Raw genomic sequence first — 17,961 nt, 5'->3', positions numbered from 1 at the left:
TCTTGTGCCATCACTTCCTTAAAAACGAAAAAAAGAAAGAAGTAGGAAGTCAAGAGGCTTACCGTAGTAGGTGGTATTCTGAAACCAGTGGCGGCTTTGTTAAACGTTCATTTTGGTTTTTGGAAATTGTCCATTTTTGAATTCGTTTCGCCTTCATTCATTAGCACCTAACCCCCGCAAAATTTGAACCTCAAGTTGGATATGGATGATAGGGATAGACGATCATTTAGAATGGAAGAGCAATTCTTGGTTTCTGATAAAGAAAACACATGGTTCCCTGACTGTAGGCTGTAGAGATATTGTGCATGATAACAGGTGGTTTCAGAGCATGTGGTGTAGCGGTGACGGATACGATCAAGAGGGCTTTGTTGTATTACGTGAGATGCATATGGGCTTTTTGATATCGAAGTTACCGTTAGTTACGCAAGGGGAGAATTCGTGCGTGGGGGTGTATACAATAGGTGCTTGGCTATGAGGGTCTTCCTGGGTAAGTGTGAGTTGTGAGTTGTTGTGTTGATTGACTATCGAAAATGTTTGCCAAATTACCACATTTAACTTTTTTTGACAAAAATGTTCATTAGCTGGCTCGAACTGCCGACCACAGACGAGCCTGGAAACGAATTCAATTACATGATATTCCAGGATTTCAAAATGGCAAAAACATCCCCCGCGGAAAGGATGAAAACCTCCCCCGGACAGGGAGATTTTTTTGTTGGGCCCAAGACCAGCACTGACGGGGACTGACGGGGTAGTTCTCCCACACTCCACCACCAGTGCCGGTCTTCGGATCGGCCACTGACGGGGGAGTGGCAGGTCCACTCGGCCATCAGCACCGATCTTGAAAACGTCAACCCGAAATTAATATATATGTACCAAATCCAGCACCCAACACAGTGCTCGGTACCCCCACTCTCATGCTTCCAGCTTCTAGACACTGTATATTACACTCTCTTCCGCCATATTATCGTTCTCTTTTTGATTACAGTTACATCTTCAATACCAAGCCATGTTGGTAAGTATGCTAGTAATTATCAAGTAACCAACAAACAATTCCATACGGACGGCGAGCATTCCCATCCTCGACAGCACAAATCCTTATCGGTAGCACATGGGAAAGTGTTGGCTTTCTCTGCTGACCGATACGGACCATTCGTATCCGTCCGCATACAATCTTGCACGGATGTATCGACGGCACGATCGTAATACTCCATCTGCAGAGCAGGAATCCCAGTACTTGTCTCGCTTTGACAAATTATTTTCCTCCTTCTCCTTCTCACCATCCTTGGCCTTGGTATTATTCTAGATTCAAACGATATCTACGCCTACGGTATAGGCTTTTACAACCTCCGTGGAGACGAAGACTTCATCACCCTCTCCATCGGCGGTAACTTCGCAGACGTGGCAGACGCCTGCGTCTTCGGATTCCGAAAGAAAAAATGCAAAGCTTTCCAGTCCGCTGCAGCGGCAGCATTGCTCCCGTTCGGTGAAATCCGTAGAATCTTGCGATAATATAAACTTCAAATATAAAGCCGTCCCGGGAGCCGCCGACCAAAACCCGGATAGTAACCCAAAGTTAATGGCCCAAGCGCAAAGACAATACCGCTATTAGGATACCTTAATATCCTTCCTCAAACCCTTCAAAGAAAACGAGATCTCAATACCACCGACCAAATAGACAGCGAATACAACATTATCACCGCATCTCAAAACTCCAAACGTGACACCGAAGTCGCAGGAGACATTGACGTCCCATCCTAGGTCGATGAAGAAATATTAATAAGATCTGCGAATAGCATTCCGGGATCTACCAATGCTGCACAGGATATTATTGATGATGTATCGAATGCGAATCCGACGTTTAATAAACGGACCATGTATGGTGATTTAGTAAGGTTTGGTCAGGACAGCGCATCCTACTCCTGTTGGGTTTAAAAGTGCGAAATGGGCGTTTTGTGATAGGTTTCCCGGTACGAAGAATTGTCCGAGGACTAATGCTAATCGTGTGTAGTTTGGCTCATGGAAGGAATGTTAGAGATGCATCGTGGTGGATCGAGTACCTTTTTTCTGTATTTAAATTATATATATGACTTTGAATAAATTTCTGTCACTTTTGAATGTACGAATGTCGCTAATATCTTCAACTCGATCAGCCTGCTCCGTGATTGTAGTTCGTGCCTTACTTCAATCCAGCTTGATTATACAGCTTAACATTTCGTATTCATAGAACAAAGGGATATCGCAGAAAGAGGGCTATCTACCTACTTGGCTAAGACACTAAAATAGACCCGAACCACCCTCTAGACATCTTGCTTCTTCTTCCTATTAGTCTCTATATCACTGAAGCGGCACCTTGGTGTGTTTGGGCACGAGGCCATCTCGATATCTCTACCTACTTGAGTACTGCGCCGGAAAAGTGGGTGCGATTGATACCATATCAACACTTTGGTGCCGTATTGGTGCCGTAAATCCAACCATAAATTATAACCGCACTATTACGGTCGCTTTTGCAATTTGAAATATTCGCGAGAATCCAGATTACAGTCGTCCGGTACAGCTTGGCCTCGAGTAGCCTTGTATCCCATTACCCAGCAGTATATCTGAAAGAAAATGTGTTGGGTGTTGTATTCGGGTGTATATATTAATTCCGGGATGTCGCTTTCGAGATCGGTACTGGTAGCCGGGCGATCCCAGGCCGGCCAGAAACAAAAAAAAATCCCCTCCCGAGGGGGTGTATTTTTGCCATTTTGAAATCCTGGAAATCCAGTCAATTCTTTTAATCGGGTGTGTGGGTCGCTCGGAGGGGTTCGAACCAGCCAATGGGAATTCCTTGTCAAAAAAGTCGGATTTAGTAATTTTGTCAAACATTTCAAGGAGATCAACACATCAACACAGCAGCCCACCAAGCTTGGTTGATAATTATGCCTTCAAGCTTTCTTCTTGTCTCGAGACTAACCAACTCCACGGAATGTATAAATCCCGATTAGATACAAATTCGATTGCCCAGTTACATGCTCCAAAAGATAGCGGAGAAGAGGAACAGACAGCCTTGTCTATGTCTGTCCTACGCAATCCGCGCTGGGCCTGATGACCAATTAATGCCGCGCGAACCCACCCAACATATCATGTCATGTTGTAACTCGGCCAACACATATAACCGTGGCATCTCATCGTTGCATTAACTGCATCCTCCACGCGCGACTCCCACCTCACCTCATCACTACCCCCTCCTCCTCCGAACTACTTTATCTCCAGCAATGTCGGACTCAATTTTCTTCTCCGGTCGAATCGAAGAGGCGATTCAAGCTACCGTTGCCAACCAGAAGCCGTTAGCATGCTTCGTTACCGATGAGGGCGATGATGGTAACCTCTGGGAGAATGACTATCTGTCGGACGATAGTGTAAGGCTTACCATATTCACTCACTACATCTCATGGCTTCCTTATACTGATTGATATAATCTTCTAGGTATCGACATCTCTCAAAACCTCAGCTGTTACCGTCCGACTGCTCAAAGACTCGACCGAAGCGAACTACCTAAATGCCTTCTGCTCCATCACAACATATCCAACCCTCCTGATCATAAAGTACGACACATAGCCCCCCCTTTTCTATTGCCCACGTATACCATAACTGTTTTGAGGAACGGGAGTATCTAACTTGTGTATTATTGTTTAGAAACGGAGGTGCCGGAGTCGGCGGTCTCACCGTCATTACCAATCCAATCTCAAAGGAAGAATTTATCGCCAAAATATCATCTACATTCAGTAACCTCACCGCTCCTGCGAACCTCCTAGACGGTGTAAACAGCAGTCCTAGTTTCCCTACTGCTACTCCCACCGCTACTACTCCTTCTCAGACCACCACTACCACATCACCACCTCCCCAAGAACCCACACCCTCAACATCGGACTCCCTCCCGGCGAACACCCAATTCCCACCAGAATCCGACACCGGTCGGCGCCTCGCCTCCATTCAGGCTCAACACCGCGAACGAATCGCCCGTCTAAAAGCCCAACGTGAAGCAGCCGAACTCGAAGCCCAAAAGAAACGAGAACTCTCCCGTCGGGAGGATACACAGGCCATGGCTGCCGCCGCCGAGGCTCAAAAGTCACGGAGTAACAAACAATACGCCGATGAACAGAAGAAGAAGAAAATGGAGGCTGAGAAGGAGAGGAGGAGGGTTTTGGAACAGATCAAGGCGGATAGAGAGGAGATGAGGATTAGAGAGGCGAATAGGAAGGCTATCGCTGCCGAGGCCGAGGCTGCTGCTGCCGGTGGTGGTTTGACTCGAACTGTTACTGTTGAGGGAAAGGGAAAGGAGGTCCCCAGCGGTGGACAGTGTAATCTAGCGTTTAGATTATTCGATGGAAGTCGGATATCAAATAAATTCCCAGCCGATGCAACAATAGAAGGGGACGTAAGACCTTGGTTGGACAATGTAAGCCCCTCTACAATCCACATACACCCCCCGAAACCCATACTAACAAGCCCCTCGAACCTCCAGAACCGCACGGACAGCAACCACCCCTACAAACTCGTCGTCCAATCCTCCGGCATGTCATCAAAAAACATAGAAGGCACCTCCTCCTCCCTCTCCGAACTCGGCCTCTACCCTTCCGCAATCCTAATCCTAAAGCCCATTGCATCTTCAAAAGTCTCATCAGCATTTGCGCCAGCCAGACGATCAGCGAGTGGTGTAAACAATCAACAAAATTTCTTGATTGCGTTCTTACTTAGTATTTGGCTTATGATCAAGACGTTCCTTGGATTACATGACCCATCTGCTAATGTTGTCGTTGGCGAAAAGAAGGATAGGAAGGAAAAGAGTGGAAGTAGCGGTGGGAGTGAAGATGAGGGTGTTACGGCTGCTAGTTCGGCGTCTGTCAGCACACCTGTCGTCTCGAGGGATGTGGCGAAGAAGAGGATAAGGACCCTACATGATGGTGATGGGGATAAGAGGAGTGCGTACTATAACGGGAATCAACTGGATTTCGAGCCAAAGAAGAAGGAAGGTGAGGAGGAATGAATTCATTAAAAAAAAAAAAAAAAAAAAAAAAAAAAAGTTTGTGGAAGGATGGCATGGGGCTTTTGGTGTTTATTGGAACCTAGGATCTCGATGTATTCTAGCTATTGCTTTCTTTCGTTTTGGATGTTACAAACTTTCTCTTTTTTGAAGTCAATTCATTGTACAGATGCATTTGAGATTTTAATGCTACATGGAGAACTGTAGTTCTATAAATATATGCTTGTAGTGGTGGTCGGTCGATGTAGTATTGAGGCTTCCCGGTTTCGACCACGCGGCCGCCCCTGCGCTGCGGCTCAAAAAAAAAAAAAAAAAACCAACCTTACGGTTGTCGCATTTTGTTGTCGCCAAAAAATCTTCAACCCTCACCTTCATATATCACCCACCTTTGCAAACCAAAATGGCAGAATCAACCACCCACCGTCCGCGAACCCGCGCTCCGAGAACCAGAGTCCGCAAGCGCGACCGTGCCGTCAAAAACCTCCCCGAAACCGACAATCCCGAGGGAGAAACGCAAGAAGGAAACGAAGGAGAAGAAGAATACATCTCCATCGGCGGAAAAGACACCACGAACGAAGGTTTGGCGAAAAGTCTAAAACGGAAACGGGAATCCAATGGCGACAATGGCGATGTTACGATGGAAGATGCGGGGGATACCGAAAAGCCGAAGGGAAATAAGCAGAAAATGAAAGATGGAGATGAAGGAAAGACACAACAAGTACACAACGAAGCCTACTCGAATTTATTAAAAACCGCAAAGAATAAGAAGAGGAAAGAGAGGAGAAAGAACGCTGCCGCTAAAGCTAAAGCCGGTGGTGATGCCGAGGGAGGATCCGGGGAAGTCAATGCTGGCGATGGCGATGTTCCGGTTGCAGAAAAGGAAGGAAACGGAGATGCCGTGAAGGACGGTGGAAGGAAAGATCATAGGTTCATCGTATTCGTCGGTATGTTATGCACCCCTTCCTCTCCCGCAAAGATCTTCACAATCCTAACCATCATGGTATGCAGGCAACCTCCCATACACAACCACCCAAGCGACCCTAACTGCCCACCTCTCCGCCGTAAAACCCACGGGAATCCGCCTAGCAACCTTCAAACCTGGTGAAAAACCCAAAGACCGAGGTTACAAACCCAAAAAACCCACATCAGAAGGCCCCAGAGAACCGGAAACAATCTGTAAAGGATACGCATTCGTTGAATTCCCGGATGCGGGAAGGATGAAGAGCTGTTTGAATTTATTCCATCACTCCGAGTTCGAAGGAAGGAAGATAAATGTTGAACTTACGGCCGGTGGAGGCGGGAAGAGTAGTGATAGGAAGGAAAGGGTTAAAGCGAAGAATGAGAGTTTGAACGTGGAGAGGAAGAAGAGGTATGAAGAAGATAGGAAAAAGAAGATTGAGAGGGGTGAGAAGGTCGAGGAGGAGAAAGTAGAGGAAGAGGTAGATGATGGGATACATCCGAGTCGAAGAAAGAGGGTTAGGAGATGAAGGGGCTCAAGGACGACCATCGTGGTTATATACGGGGAGGGAGTGTATTATAGCGAGGGGTGACATGTCGATATATACTTGGGCACCTGGCGTATGGGATTTTGCTTCTGCGGTGCATGCGATAAAAAAAATTATTTATATTCGAGATCCACAGTTTATGGATCCGGAATACCATGAATACGCTATCCATGAGCGTAGTCTGGAATGGAATAAATCCGATCGAAACACGTGAAAAAGAAGCCAATTCTCGTTTATATCGATACAGTTCATATTACACACCTAAGTACTCGCGAGCATACAGTTATGGCTGGGCAGTACGATACGGGTACATGAAAATAACAACTTCTCGTATAATATGACAGTCATAAGTAAAAAAATATATTGTCTCAAAGCTCAAGGAAAGTAGTATAATAGCACACTGATCGAGTCGAAAAGGAGAAAGAAGGAGGGGGAAAAAGAGGCATGATGACCATGGGATGATGTATTCACAACCCTTTCTTTAGTTTTTCATCAAGATATATAAGCCGACATTAGAGAAATGGGGAAGCCAAGAAAGAAAACGTAAAATAAAAGGTTCCAGTTACAACAGAATCAGAAAAAAAGAAACCAAACAAGGGAGAAGAGGAAGAAAAAAGCTTCAATTCATGGATGGTTTAGAACATGGGATATGAGTTTCAAGAAAACGGAGAACGCCTGCACCAAGTTCGTATGGATAATGGTTCGATAGAGGAAAAAAGCGCAAGAGATTCGTAGGCGGTAAAAGTCGTTTATAGGATAGTGCAGCCCTTGCCCTTCGGCTTTGGCTTTGGGGCTGGCATTAGAACAGCTCTGGATATAACAATTAGTAAATTTTTTTTTTTTTTTTTTTTTTTTTTCTATGAATAAAAGCATAGAATTCTATAATTTACCTGATTGCCTCGTCAAAGACATTCTTAAGTCCTTTCTGGGTCAGGGCAGAGCACTCAAGGTACTTGACGGCTCCGATTTCCTTCGCGACGGAAACACCGTTGGCGAACTGAATCGGTGCCATCTTCTTATCCTGCAGCGACTTCAAGACCTTGGGGTCGTCCCTCAAATCGAGCTTGGTACCGACAAGGATGATTGGAATGTTTGGTGCGTGATGGCTGATTTCCGGATACCACTACGCCAATCGTAAGCACGTTTCGATTACGACATCACGTGGGCAATGCATGACCAACCTTTGTCCGGACGTTCTCAAAGGACGGCGGAGAAACCAACGAGAAACAAATGAGGAAGACATCGGTTTGGGGATATGACAAAGGTCTCAGTCTGTCGTAATCCTCCTGACCAGCAGTATCCCACAATCCCAAGCTGATGGGCTTTCCATCGACCATAACACTGGCAGAGTAGTTATCGAATCTATAGCAAAACAATTAGATATCGAAGTCATTCACTCTTTAGGGCTAGTTTATGACGCCATTCCGGCAGGATGGGCCACAGCTATTCGACCAAACTTACACAGTGGGGATGTATTCGCCCGGGAAGGCATTGGTGGTGTAACTGATCAACAAACATGTCTAAAAGCTCGAGTTAGTACTCAGCCAAGCTCCAAAAAGCTATGATCGGATAGTATTTACCTTGCCGACGGCACCATCGCCCGTGACGACGCACTGTACACTCAAATCTCCGTTAGAATCATATTTCTGGTCCAGCCGCCTGCGGCACATTCTCCCAGAAGCCTTCCGACCGCCCTCTCCGCGTTCCCTCGCATCATCGGGTACAAAAAGGTGCTGAAAATCTTCAGGCGTGGATTTCGGACGTGGAGTCCTCGGGGAGACCAATGCCTCCACTTCATCCAGGGTGCCAGGAAGGGAAGTGTAAATGGGTTTCGGACCCATTTGAACACTCCAATATAACTCCTTTCAATCCTTTATTCCCCTCCTTGAAAACCTGGTTGCAAGGTTTATCCAAGTCCGGCACGGATTCGCATGATGCGACGACTCGCTCTTTCTCGGAAAAAGCGAGAAGCACACACGATGTAGAAAGAACGTGTTAGGAACGAATTAACGTGGGCGAGAGATAGGTGATGCACGAGAAAACGCGAGAGGTCATGGTTCGGAAGACTTCGAAAGTAACGGAGAAGTAATGGCAAACTTTTTGGTGGTGGTTTAAGGTACCTTTAGGGACTGTGTGGTCATTGTTGTAGGGGGTGGGTTTGGGGGGAAGCTAGAAAAAGATCTAGTTCTCGGTAAGCTAGGATCACGAATTCGAGGTCAGCACTTGAGAGAGTTCTCCAAGGTTATGCATAAGCAAAGTGAGTTTCAAAACATGTTCAAGGCGGCTATTTTCGACGGTTCCGGAGAGTTCACGGTGTTTGCCATGGACCCGAGGGTTATCTTTCGCGGCTCGCCTTGCCCAGTTTGCATCCTCCCAATTGTTTCGGTGGAAGAAACGACCAGGGAGAGTTTTGGGTGTCCAAGTCGCTTGCTTGAACCAGCAATTAAGCCTAGCGAAGAAATGGAGCGAGGGGGAAGAGGAGGGCGGAGTAGACGGCGAGAAGGAGAAGAAGAAAAAAAAGGAAAGAAAAGTGGAGTGGGAGAGAAGGAGGTACTTTTAGTATAGACTTTCTGGGCGGTAAAGCCTAAGCTGTAGGATATATACTCAAGCTATATCGAGAATCTCCAAGGACGTGGATTCTTTACAATAGCAGCAGCCTGCCTGGTATGATGACGTTGGCGTTTGTGCCCGAGAACGGAGTATTGTAACAGCAGATGATTATGGTGGTGGCAACGCTAGCGGTGTTGATGATGGGAGAGAAGGGAGGAAGGAAGGGAGAAGGAGGAAGGAGGACGGGGAGGAGATTCAATTCAAAAGGTGGCCCAGCGGAGGGTGTGAGTGCTTGCTGTTCTGTTTGAGGGGGTCTGGCTGGTATCATTCGTGTAAGGGTGCAGTTACTCGATATATAACCAAACACCATTCATCAACCAGACAGACAGACATCACCTTGCTAAGGCCGCGCCCAACAGAGAAAGAAGAAAATATCCTTTCGGTGGCTTCGCTGGGCCGGACTGGACCGACTGACCAACAGACTGGCTGTTCTACTGGTGGCAAAGCTCCTGTCCAAGCTAGCTGCACCTGGATAGCCGGACCAATTGTTTCGTTCGGACGCGGACTTGATCAAGGTAGCTCTCGAGATGAGCTTGCAATGACAACCAGCTGCCAGGATACACGCCCAAAGGATGATCAAAATAGCACCAGCAGGAGCGGCAGCATCGAAGACGAAAAGGGACACCTCGAAAGTCTCGGAAGACCGCCTTCTTGGTAATACCCGTGATATACACCGGTACCCATAGCGAGTAGGTCTGCATATATGATATCGCTTCGATTTGGATTCAGCCACTCGTAGCCAACAGCGAGCTTAAACGAGGGAGAAAGAGCCTGGCCCCATGCAATCAATTCAATCAATCGAATCAACCACCCCCTCACGTCAAAGCACCCAACTGGCCAGCCCGGCAGGCTTGAACTCAAACAGGCTGCTGATTGCTGATAAACAGGGCGGCGGGCGATGTGACAGAGATGACACACATCGAAACCAGCCCTCAATCGACGGGGTTTCGGATTCGGGTGCAAGCGATGGGCACGGAACGCAAACAATGCAATGCAATGCTGGATAAATCCGTCCATCATGAACATTTTTTATTCGATTGACTTGTACTAACCTTCTTTATCAACTATCGGAATTTCGAATATCCCAAGCTAGCTAGGGCTGTCTGTACCCGTGAGGCCGGAGAATCGTCGATCACGGTCGAATTTAACAACGGTCTTGTCTTGTCTTGTTGGGAGCTGATGCTCTTCGATCGAGTTGAACTGAACTGGCGGAACTGAGCTGAGGGGTGTGAGTCTGCAGCGCAGGGACGGACGAGCTTCGAAAAAAGGCGGTATCAAGAATATCCTCTCTTGCTCAATTCGAGACGAAAGGGTAAGAGGAAGAAGAAGAGGAGAAGAGAGAAACGGGAAGGGAAGGACAGATATGGACAGATGGTTTGAGGATGGCGCCGCCCTTCACAAGTAAATGAACCAACCTATCTTCTAATCCAGCTACTCCTCCCACACCAAAAGCCGCGTAGCGAAGGGCTTTCCAGCTGTTCTTCTTTTGTTCTGACTAGTCCGCTTGCCCAAGGAAGTGGATCCGAACGGATATTCTGGGATATTCTGGCTTGGGTCCGACTTATCGAAAGTGGAGTCGGCCCATGGCAGAAATCTACATGTCCATCCAGATCTTCTCTTCGACTGAACTGTGGCTTCGACAATTCCTATACTACCAACGAATATGATATCAAGGGCTTCCTTCAAAACCAACATCAAAAAATAACCCTGTGGATGTCTAGCTAGCTAACCGGTTCGCGAGCAAAAAACATTAAAACCCTTATCAAACGGTTGTCTTTCGGCATCATAAACACTATCAAAAGATTGCGCGATAAATGGCATGCCCACCACCACCACCTCGCTCAACCACCGAGCCGGGGACAAGACATGCAGTTGTGGCCCAGCCGTTCGGTGTCGGCGCTTCTGGATCAATACAGCCAGTCGTCTCAGTTCACTATCAACCCAAGTAATGTTTAAACAAGCCAGCGAATTAATTAATCTTGAATCCTGTCAGCGGACTCAACGATTCTTCTTTTCCTCATTCTCTCCAACCGCCCGGCAAGCAAACGACCAATTAAATCCCCGGATCTCGTTCTCAACCCTCTCAACTCCCCGGGCTGTGCTAAAACTCTGCGGCCTTTTTGATTTATAAAATATAAACCTCTTGGGGCCCCGCCCAGACATCCAAGGTTATATGAAAATAAAAAAAGAGAACCCGTGAATTTGAAGCTTAGCTCATCGGTCAACCCCTCCTATTAGCCACAAACAAGCGAGATCGCGAGAGCTATCCCGAACAAGCATCTGTAAACCAGAAAGCAACAATATTCCTTCTCGTCGCTGCTATATAAAAAGCCCAGGTCCCGTAGCCATAAAAAAAGCCCTTCTTTTTTTGCACCTCGCCCCTCCAGATTTCAGCGGGCTTTGTGAAAAAAGAGATCTAGGCCTTCTTTTGGTGTCTATATGCAATTCCCAAGCTGGTAGCTTTAACACCGGATCTCACCGTGGAATATAGGAAGCATATATTGCATCTTCGTATCCGCAGTACTACCTCTCTTATGCAAGAAATTAATTAGCAATGCCTTCTGAAGATGCTATCTGCATATCATTATCACCTGCTTCTGAAACAGATGAAATACATCTAAGCATTATGAGGCCTTTTGTCTCATGAAACGTGACACCTATTTTTTTCTCCTCTCGAAGCAAAGAAAGAAAAAAAAAAAAAACTCTCCCATAGGCTAAATCGAACTCGCATTGATACACCAACCCCTCCGTTCGCATCCTCTTGCCAATTGAAATCCGTCTCCGAATCGTGATAGCTTAGCCTTCTTAGAGTTTAACTTTGGGATATGCTTAATAATAGTAGTAGGGGTAGTTCTCAAAATTTCCTCATCCAGATCTCTCTATCGTTCTGGAGGGCAAGGATTAAATGTTAGCTTCGGTGTCGTGACTTGTCGAATACCGAATCAAAGGTTCGGGGTCACGTTGGTGCAAGGTATTGCCTTGCCCGAGCTTCCTTCTCTGGCTGGCCAGCTGGACCACAACTGGGGAGCTTTATCACCACCTCCTTGGTTAACTATAGAAAGCGGTGTATGGACCCTGCTCTTTGGTCCGGTGCTATCTTAATTTAGGGTTTCGGATCACGGAGGCACCTTTGGTGGTAGTAAAATTGAACACCTTCCGAATTACCCAGATCCGAGTGTTTATCTCAGTACTTTTCTTCGTAAATCGAGTAAAGACATCTATCCAAATACTTACTCGGTCTCGACACAAAATAATGACTTGGTCCTTATCTGCAGCATTAAGTTAGAATTCCAAGTCGGCTCAGCGCAGGAGGAAACCACGACCCTTCGATAAACGATGCTTCAATACAGTCTCGAAGCCAGAACGATGGACAAGTACCAGCAGGAACAGCTACCGTTCCCAAGTTCCCGCATTTGCTTGAGTTATGCGGTGTTTCAATGTTTCCATGTTGGCGTTATGAAGCTAAAGGTTTGACCTTCGAAGCTGCCTTGGGGCTCAATTCCAACATGCAACAACGTCCCCACCGGCATTATAATGCTGTTTAAATTCACTGGTACGAAAGACACTAGCGGCTGAAGCAAGACCCCGATAATATATATTAAGTACTTGAATACTTTATACACCATCTTCAATCTTTTGCCAAATATTCAAACTTGCTACCTGTTGGAAATCGTGGAGCTTGAGGGGCAGGTCAGGATCTAAAAACTAAGGCTAACGAAGTCCTTGGCGCCCATGCTTCTGCACGCGTGCATGTCATGGTGGACTTAACATGCAGGCGCATATATATATATCATTCAACCCCACTAGGAAGTGGAGAGACTGCCGTATTGGCCCTTCTATCTTTTCAAGGATAGAACCGGTATTTTCGTTGGCGGGGTTTCTCCCGACAGGTCATGATGTCTAATATACTTGAGCACTTAAGTAGCCAAGTCAGTAAGTAAATTAATGGATAAGAGCGGGGTTAATCCATAATTTAACATGCAATTGACTGTTGGCGTTGCATGCAGGAATCTACGGGGAATATTAATCCTGAAGGGATATGCACTTCAGGATTCACGGGAGTCAGCAAACTTTTAATTATATAATATGACACTGGAGGCTTCGGTCGAATAGATCGTTGTATATTAGTTCTTCATCCACTCTCTATCATTCCCTTCTCTTCATTGACGTTCCTTCGATCCCGTCAATTCTAATAAAATATAACAATCCAAAATGAGAAGAGAAGACTTCACCGTCGGCTGGATATGCGCCGTCGACATCGAACTCTCAGCCGTCCGCGGCGTCCTAGACGAATCCTACAAAACCAAACTCCCCGTCCCCGAATCCGACAAAAATTTCTATGAATATGGTCAAATAGGTGGTCACAAAGTAGTCTTCACATGTCTCCCCCAAATGGGAATAACCCAAGCCGGCATCGTCGCCACTCGTATGAGTTCGACTTTTCCAAATTTAAGATTCATATTGATGGTTGGTGTCGGTGGAGGTGCTCCCAGTGAGACGAACGATATTCGACTTGGTGATATCGTTATTAGTAAAGGTGCGGGGAGGTGCAGCGGTGTAGTTCAATATGACTTTGGGAAGGCGATGGAGAATGGTGAATTCTTGCCGACCGGGTGGTTGAATGCTCCGCCGCAGATTCTTATAAGTGCTGCGTCATCTTTGAAGGCTAGAGGGAAAGGGAAGTTGGGTGAAGATATATGGAATACATTTGCGACATTGAAGCATCAAAAGGACAATCTTCCAAGGGATTTTTTTTATCCGGGTCAAGAAGCGGATAACTTATACGAATTCGATTGCCTCCACGCCCGCGATGGGAGCAATAAACCAAAGGATAGTTGTGCTGACTGCGACAGAACCAAGATCCATCGAAGAACACCTGAACGCCGGCCGAATGATCATCCACATATCCATTATGGTATTATAGCTTCAGCGAATGAAGTTATGAAAGATGGGAAGAAACGAAACGAAATCATTCAGAAAACTGCTGAATGGGCGGGAGCAGAACCTCTCTGCTTCGAAATGGAGGCAGCAGGTCTGATGAACGACTTTCCCTGTCTGGTAATTCGAGGAATATGCGACTACTCGGATGCTCACAAAAATAAAATCTGGCAACCGTATGCTGCTATAAATGCGGCCATCTATGCTAGAGAGCTGCTCAAGCAGGTTTCACCGTGTATGTGACCCTCTTTTGCGAACAGTATGATACTGTCGGGAAGTGATCCTAATGAACATCTCGATTGTAGCAACCAGGGCAGGGCTCGTAGGAGATGCGAGGGAGACACTTGATTCCGTTCCGACCAAAGAAATCGATTTTATCTTTCAATACAATATGCCTTTTCACATACCATATCCTCGAAACACTGTTTTTACCGGCAGAGAGAAACCTCTGGAGGAAATCCACGATTATTTTGCAGAACAGCACTATGATGACACACCATTGATATACGCCATCACCGGCACCGGTGGAATGGGGAAATCGCAGATTGCAATCGAATACGCTTACCAACATCTAAGCGACTACACATCGGTCTTCTGGGTATCTGCAACTAACGAGAAGACAATTCATACATCGTTTGTAAAGATAATGGAATGCATTGTACAAGAACATGCGAGGGCGTTATGGGAAGACTCTGTTGCAGATTATAAGATCATTGCTCAAAAGCTCAGACTTGATGGGCTTATCGACGGGGAAGGCAGGGTTACGGCCGACCCTCAATTCTTTGGTCATATTCGATCTGCATTTTTCAATTGGTTAGGGCGTGAAAGGTCGGATAATAAGAAATGGTTATTAATCATTGACAATGCGGATGACTTGGAGGCATATGCTTTCCAGAAACGAGAGTGCCTTCCGACCCGTGGGAGCGGAGCCATTCTGATAACTAGCCGGAGACCGGAAATTTTACCAGAGCATCGTACAAAGAAGATGGAGCTGGAAGGACTTGAGATCGAATCTGCTGTGAAGCTTCTGCTGGACTCAGCACGCTTCGAAAAGACTACAGAGGGTATGTACGGCTGCGATTCAAATATATATCCTCTTCTATATCCGAATCTCACAAGTTTAGAAACTCATGTATAAACATACTAATTCAGGTGAACGTCTAGCGGTCAAAGAACAAGCAACCGCCATTGTGACGGAGCTAGGATTCATGCCTCTCGCAGTATCCCAAGCAGGTTACTATATACGGAAAACCAAAATTCAGCTCGAAGCATATCTACCGCTATATCAGCAAAATTTCACGGAAGCCCAAGGTGTCAAACCAGAGTTCGGATCGAGTTGTCAAGAAACAGCTGTTACGACCTGGGAGATGTCGTTCCAGGCTATTGAGAAACAAGACGAAGAAGCAGCATCGATATTACTGATCTCTGCTTATTTCAACCCGAAGGAAATTTGCGAAAATATCTGGGTGGACGATAAAGATGGGAAGCCTGATGAAAGAGTTCGGATTCGATGTAAGTCATTCCATCCCACGCTAATGAAAACAAGATTATTGATCATTGTTACCATTGTAGTCGGAAAAGCGATTGCATTGCTAGCTTCGTACTCGTTCGTTAAAATTATCCGCACAGGAGTCTTCTCGGTCCATCCTGTTGTACAATCATGGGCACGTGGACGTCTCAAACGAGATGGAAATAGTCAAGTCTTGAGAAATGCTATAATACTCCTCGGGAAAGTCAGCAAATGGAAAAAGTTGTCCCAGAAGAGTCGGAAATGGGTTTTAGAAGAGGAAAGAAGATGGACGGCTCATGTACGAAGCCTATCCAGTCATTCGGCACCGGATTCCTTTGGAATTTCTACAGACGAAGCACAAAAACCTGCGGGCGACAACTTGTATTTCGCATTCGGGTATATTGGGCACCTCCTTGAGAAACAAGAGCGTTACGCCGAAGCCATACCTTGGCTACGAGAGGTATTTGTCGGGTTAGGGGTGCGGAGTGATCAGTTGGAACGCCTAGCTGTCATCAATAGTATTGGAAATAGTCTCACTCACGAAGGGAAAATCGATGAGGCCATGACATACTTTCAGCAAGGCTTGGATATGCTGCTAGTTAAGCTCTGGATGGGACCCCACCCACCTCCGATGCTCACCCCGCAGGCCACCCCACAAGAGCAAATATTCCAACTTATGAACAATCTGGGAACGGCATTTTATCGCCAGGGACCCGCTCAGTACGGATGGGCTTTGCACTGGTACAATAAAGCCTATACTTGGTCCTTGTTGCTGGGAGAAAAGAATATGCTGAAATATGAAATCCGACAGAACTCTGCTAAGGTACTCAGGAAGCAGATGAACTTCCCGGGGGCCAATCAAGAGTGCAATGTCGTCATTTCTGGTCTTCAACTTTGGAAGGAAAAATTTGCAAAACGTGACAACCTGTCGAGTTTCGATGCTATCGTCAGGATTGCTTCACTTTTCGAGGACCAAGAAAGATACGACATAGCCATCAATTGGTACAAAGATGCTCTCACCAGTTTCGGTCAAGGTCTTGCCGAAAGCCACCCACACCGAGTTAAGGCTTTCGGGCATATTGGGTGGTGTTTGATCGTACTGAGGAAACCCGACGAGGCATTGAAATGGTACGAGAAGGCTCTCGCGGGTTTGAAAGAGTTAAACGGCGAAGATTACAAAGATTTCAAGTATTTCTACTTGCTTGGGAAAATAGCGAGATGCTACGCGGAACTCGAAAAGTATGACAAAGCGGTTGAATTGGCTCTCGTGGTACTTTCAGGCAGAGAGAAGTTGCTCGGGAGAAAAGAGGAGCCGACACTCGAGGCCGTCGATGACATTTCAGAGTATCATTTCAGACTCGGGAACTACGACGAGTCACTTCGTTTCGCCCAGCAATCATTGGAGCTTCGAAAAGAAGTGCATGGGTTGAATAGTTTAGCCACAATCGAGACAATGGACACCCTGGGTGAGATTTACGGTAAAAAAGCAGAGTACGATAAGGCCATATACTGGTACGGACAGGCATTAGATGGATTTCAAAGGATATTAGGTCCTACGAATCCACGAACGATCGAGGTTACGACAGAAATTGAGTTGCTTAAGGCGCGCTCGATGGCCACGATTCCGCCACGGACTGGGTACGGCCAGGCCGGCCAGCAAAGTGCTTATCCAGCAACCCATCCACCACAGAATGGATACCAAACCGGACAGCAGAGTCCCTATCCAGGATCCCCTCCTCCTCCTACCGGCCAGCCCTATTACAATCCCATGGCGGACCCTAGGTATAACCAAATGAATCCACAGGGCCAGTTTGTTCAGAACCAATATGCTCAGAATCAATACCCCCAGAACCAGCCCATGCAGTTTAATCCGATCCCCCAGTTCCAAAACATGTCATTCCGTTAATGGTTTTATTTATACTAAAGATTTTACGACGGAGGCGTTTCACTACTGCTGTGTTTCTAGGAATCTGATGTTTCAAATAATTGAAACGAATATAAATTACTTACGTACATGACGTCTATATTTAATAAGTCGAGGCTTGCGTTGGATGCTGTTGGATTTTCCGGTTCCCATATAATTTGGAACAATCCCGCGACGCCAAATGTCGGCACATGCATTTTACTCAGAATTAGGCAATTGCTTACTACTTATAGATACTCCTTCCCTGCATCTGCTTGGGCCGTGGATATGTACATGTAGCGGGTGGGTGTTTCTGTGTGCGCGGGATAGTGCATCATGACTATGACCATTGTGGTTATATCCCGTACTTCACAGCCTCGCACTCAGCGCGCCAGGTGCTATTTAGGCCACCAAAACCATCCAGCTTGTTCGCAGCAACACGTAATTGTTAGCGTCTGCCGGGTGTAACCAG

The 17,961-nt window shown here is 46.4% G+C and overlaps 4 protein-coding genes across 4 annotated transcripts; 3 read left to right on the top strand and 1 right to left on the bottom strand.

Moving 5' to 3' along the window:
- Positions 1-3,254: 3,254 nt before the first annotated feature.
- On the top strand, positions 3,255-5,026 carry DFL_001141 (uncharacterized protein; the record flags this gene model as incomplete). Its single annotated transcript, XM_067629717.1, has 4 exons — positions 3,255-3,398; positions 3,466-3,584; positions 3,676-4,438; positions 4,505-5,026. 4 exons carry the CDS (start codon positions 3,255-3,257, stop codon positions 5,024-5,026), a joined length of 1,548 nt encoding a protein of 515 aa, XP_067495709.1.
- A 397-nt stretch (positions 5,027-5,423) lies between these two features.
- DFL_001140 (uncharacterized protein) lies at positions 5,424-6,510 on the top strand (the record flags this gene model as incomplete). The annotated part of the gene is made up of 2 exons (XM_067629716.1): positions 5,424-5,967; positions 6,032-6,510. 2 exons carry the CDS (start codon positions 5,424-5,426, stop codon positions 6,508-6,510), a joined length of 1,023 nt encoding a protein of 340 aa, XP_067495708.1.
- A 767-nt stretch (positions 6,511-7,277) lies between these two features.
- On the bottom strand, positions 7,278-8,669 carry DFL_001139 (uncharacterized protein; the record flags this gene model as incomplete). Its single annotated transcript, XM_067629714.1, has 6 exons — positions 7,278-7,338; positions 7,419-7,651; positions 7,710-7,890; positions 7,990-8,048; positions 8,109-8,141; positions 8,649-8,669. The coding sequence occupies 6 exons, from the start codon at positions 8,667-8,669 to the stop codon at positions 7,278-7,280; spliced, it is 588 nt and encodes a 195-aa protein (XP_067495707.1).
- Positions 8,670-13,350: 4,681 nt separating this feature from the next.
- DFL_001138 (uncharacterized protein) lies at positions 13,351-17,492 on the top strand (the record flags this gene model as incomplete). Its single annotated transcript, XM_067629713.1, has 4 exons — positions 13,351-14,311; positions 14,382-15,140; positions 15,241-15,588; positions 15,649-17,492. The coding sequence occupies 4 exons, from the start codon at positions 13,351-13,353 to the stop codon at positions 17,490-17,492; spliced, it is 3,912 nt and encodes a 1,303-aa protein (XP_067495706.1).
- Positions 17,493-17,961: the final 469 nt, after the last annotated feature.

Source organism: Arthrobotrys flagrans (assembly GCF_004000055.1).
Source record: "Arthrobotrys flagrans strain CBS H-5679 chromosome Unknown unitig_15, whole genome shotgun sequence".
NCBI classification, from domain to species: domain Eukaryota; kingdom Fungi; phylum Ascomycota; class Orbiliomycetes; order Orbiliales; family Orbiliaceae; genus Arthrobotrys; species Arthrobotrys flagrans.
This window is presented reverse-complemented; position numbering and strand designations above follow the sequence as displayed.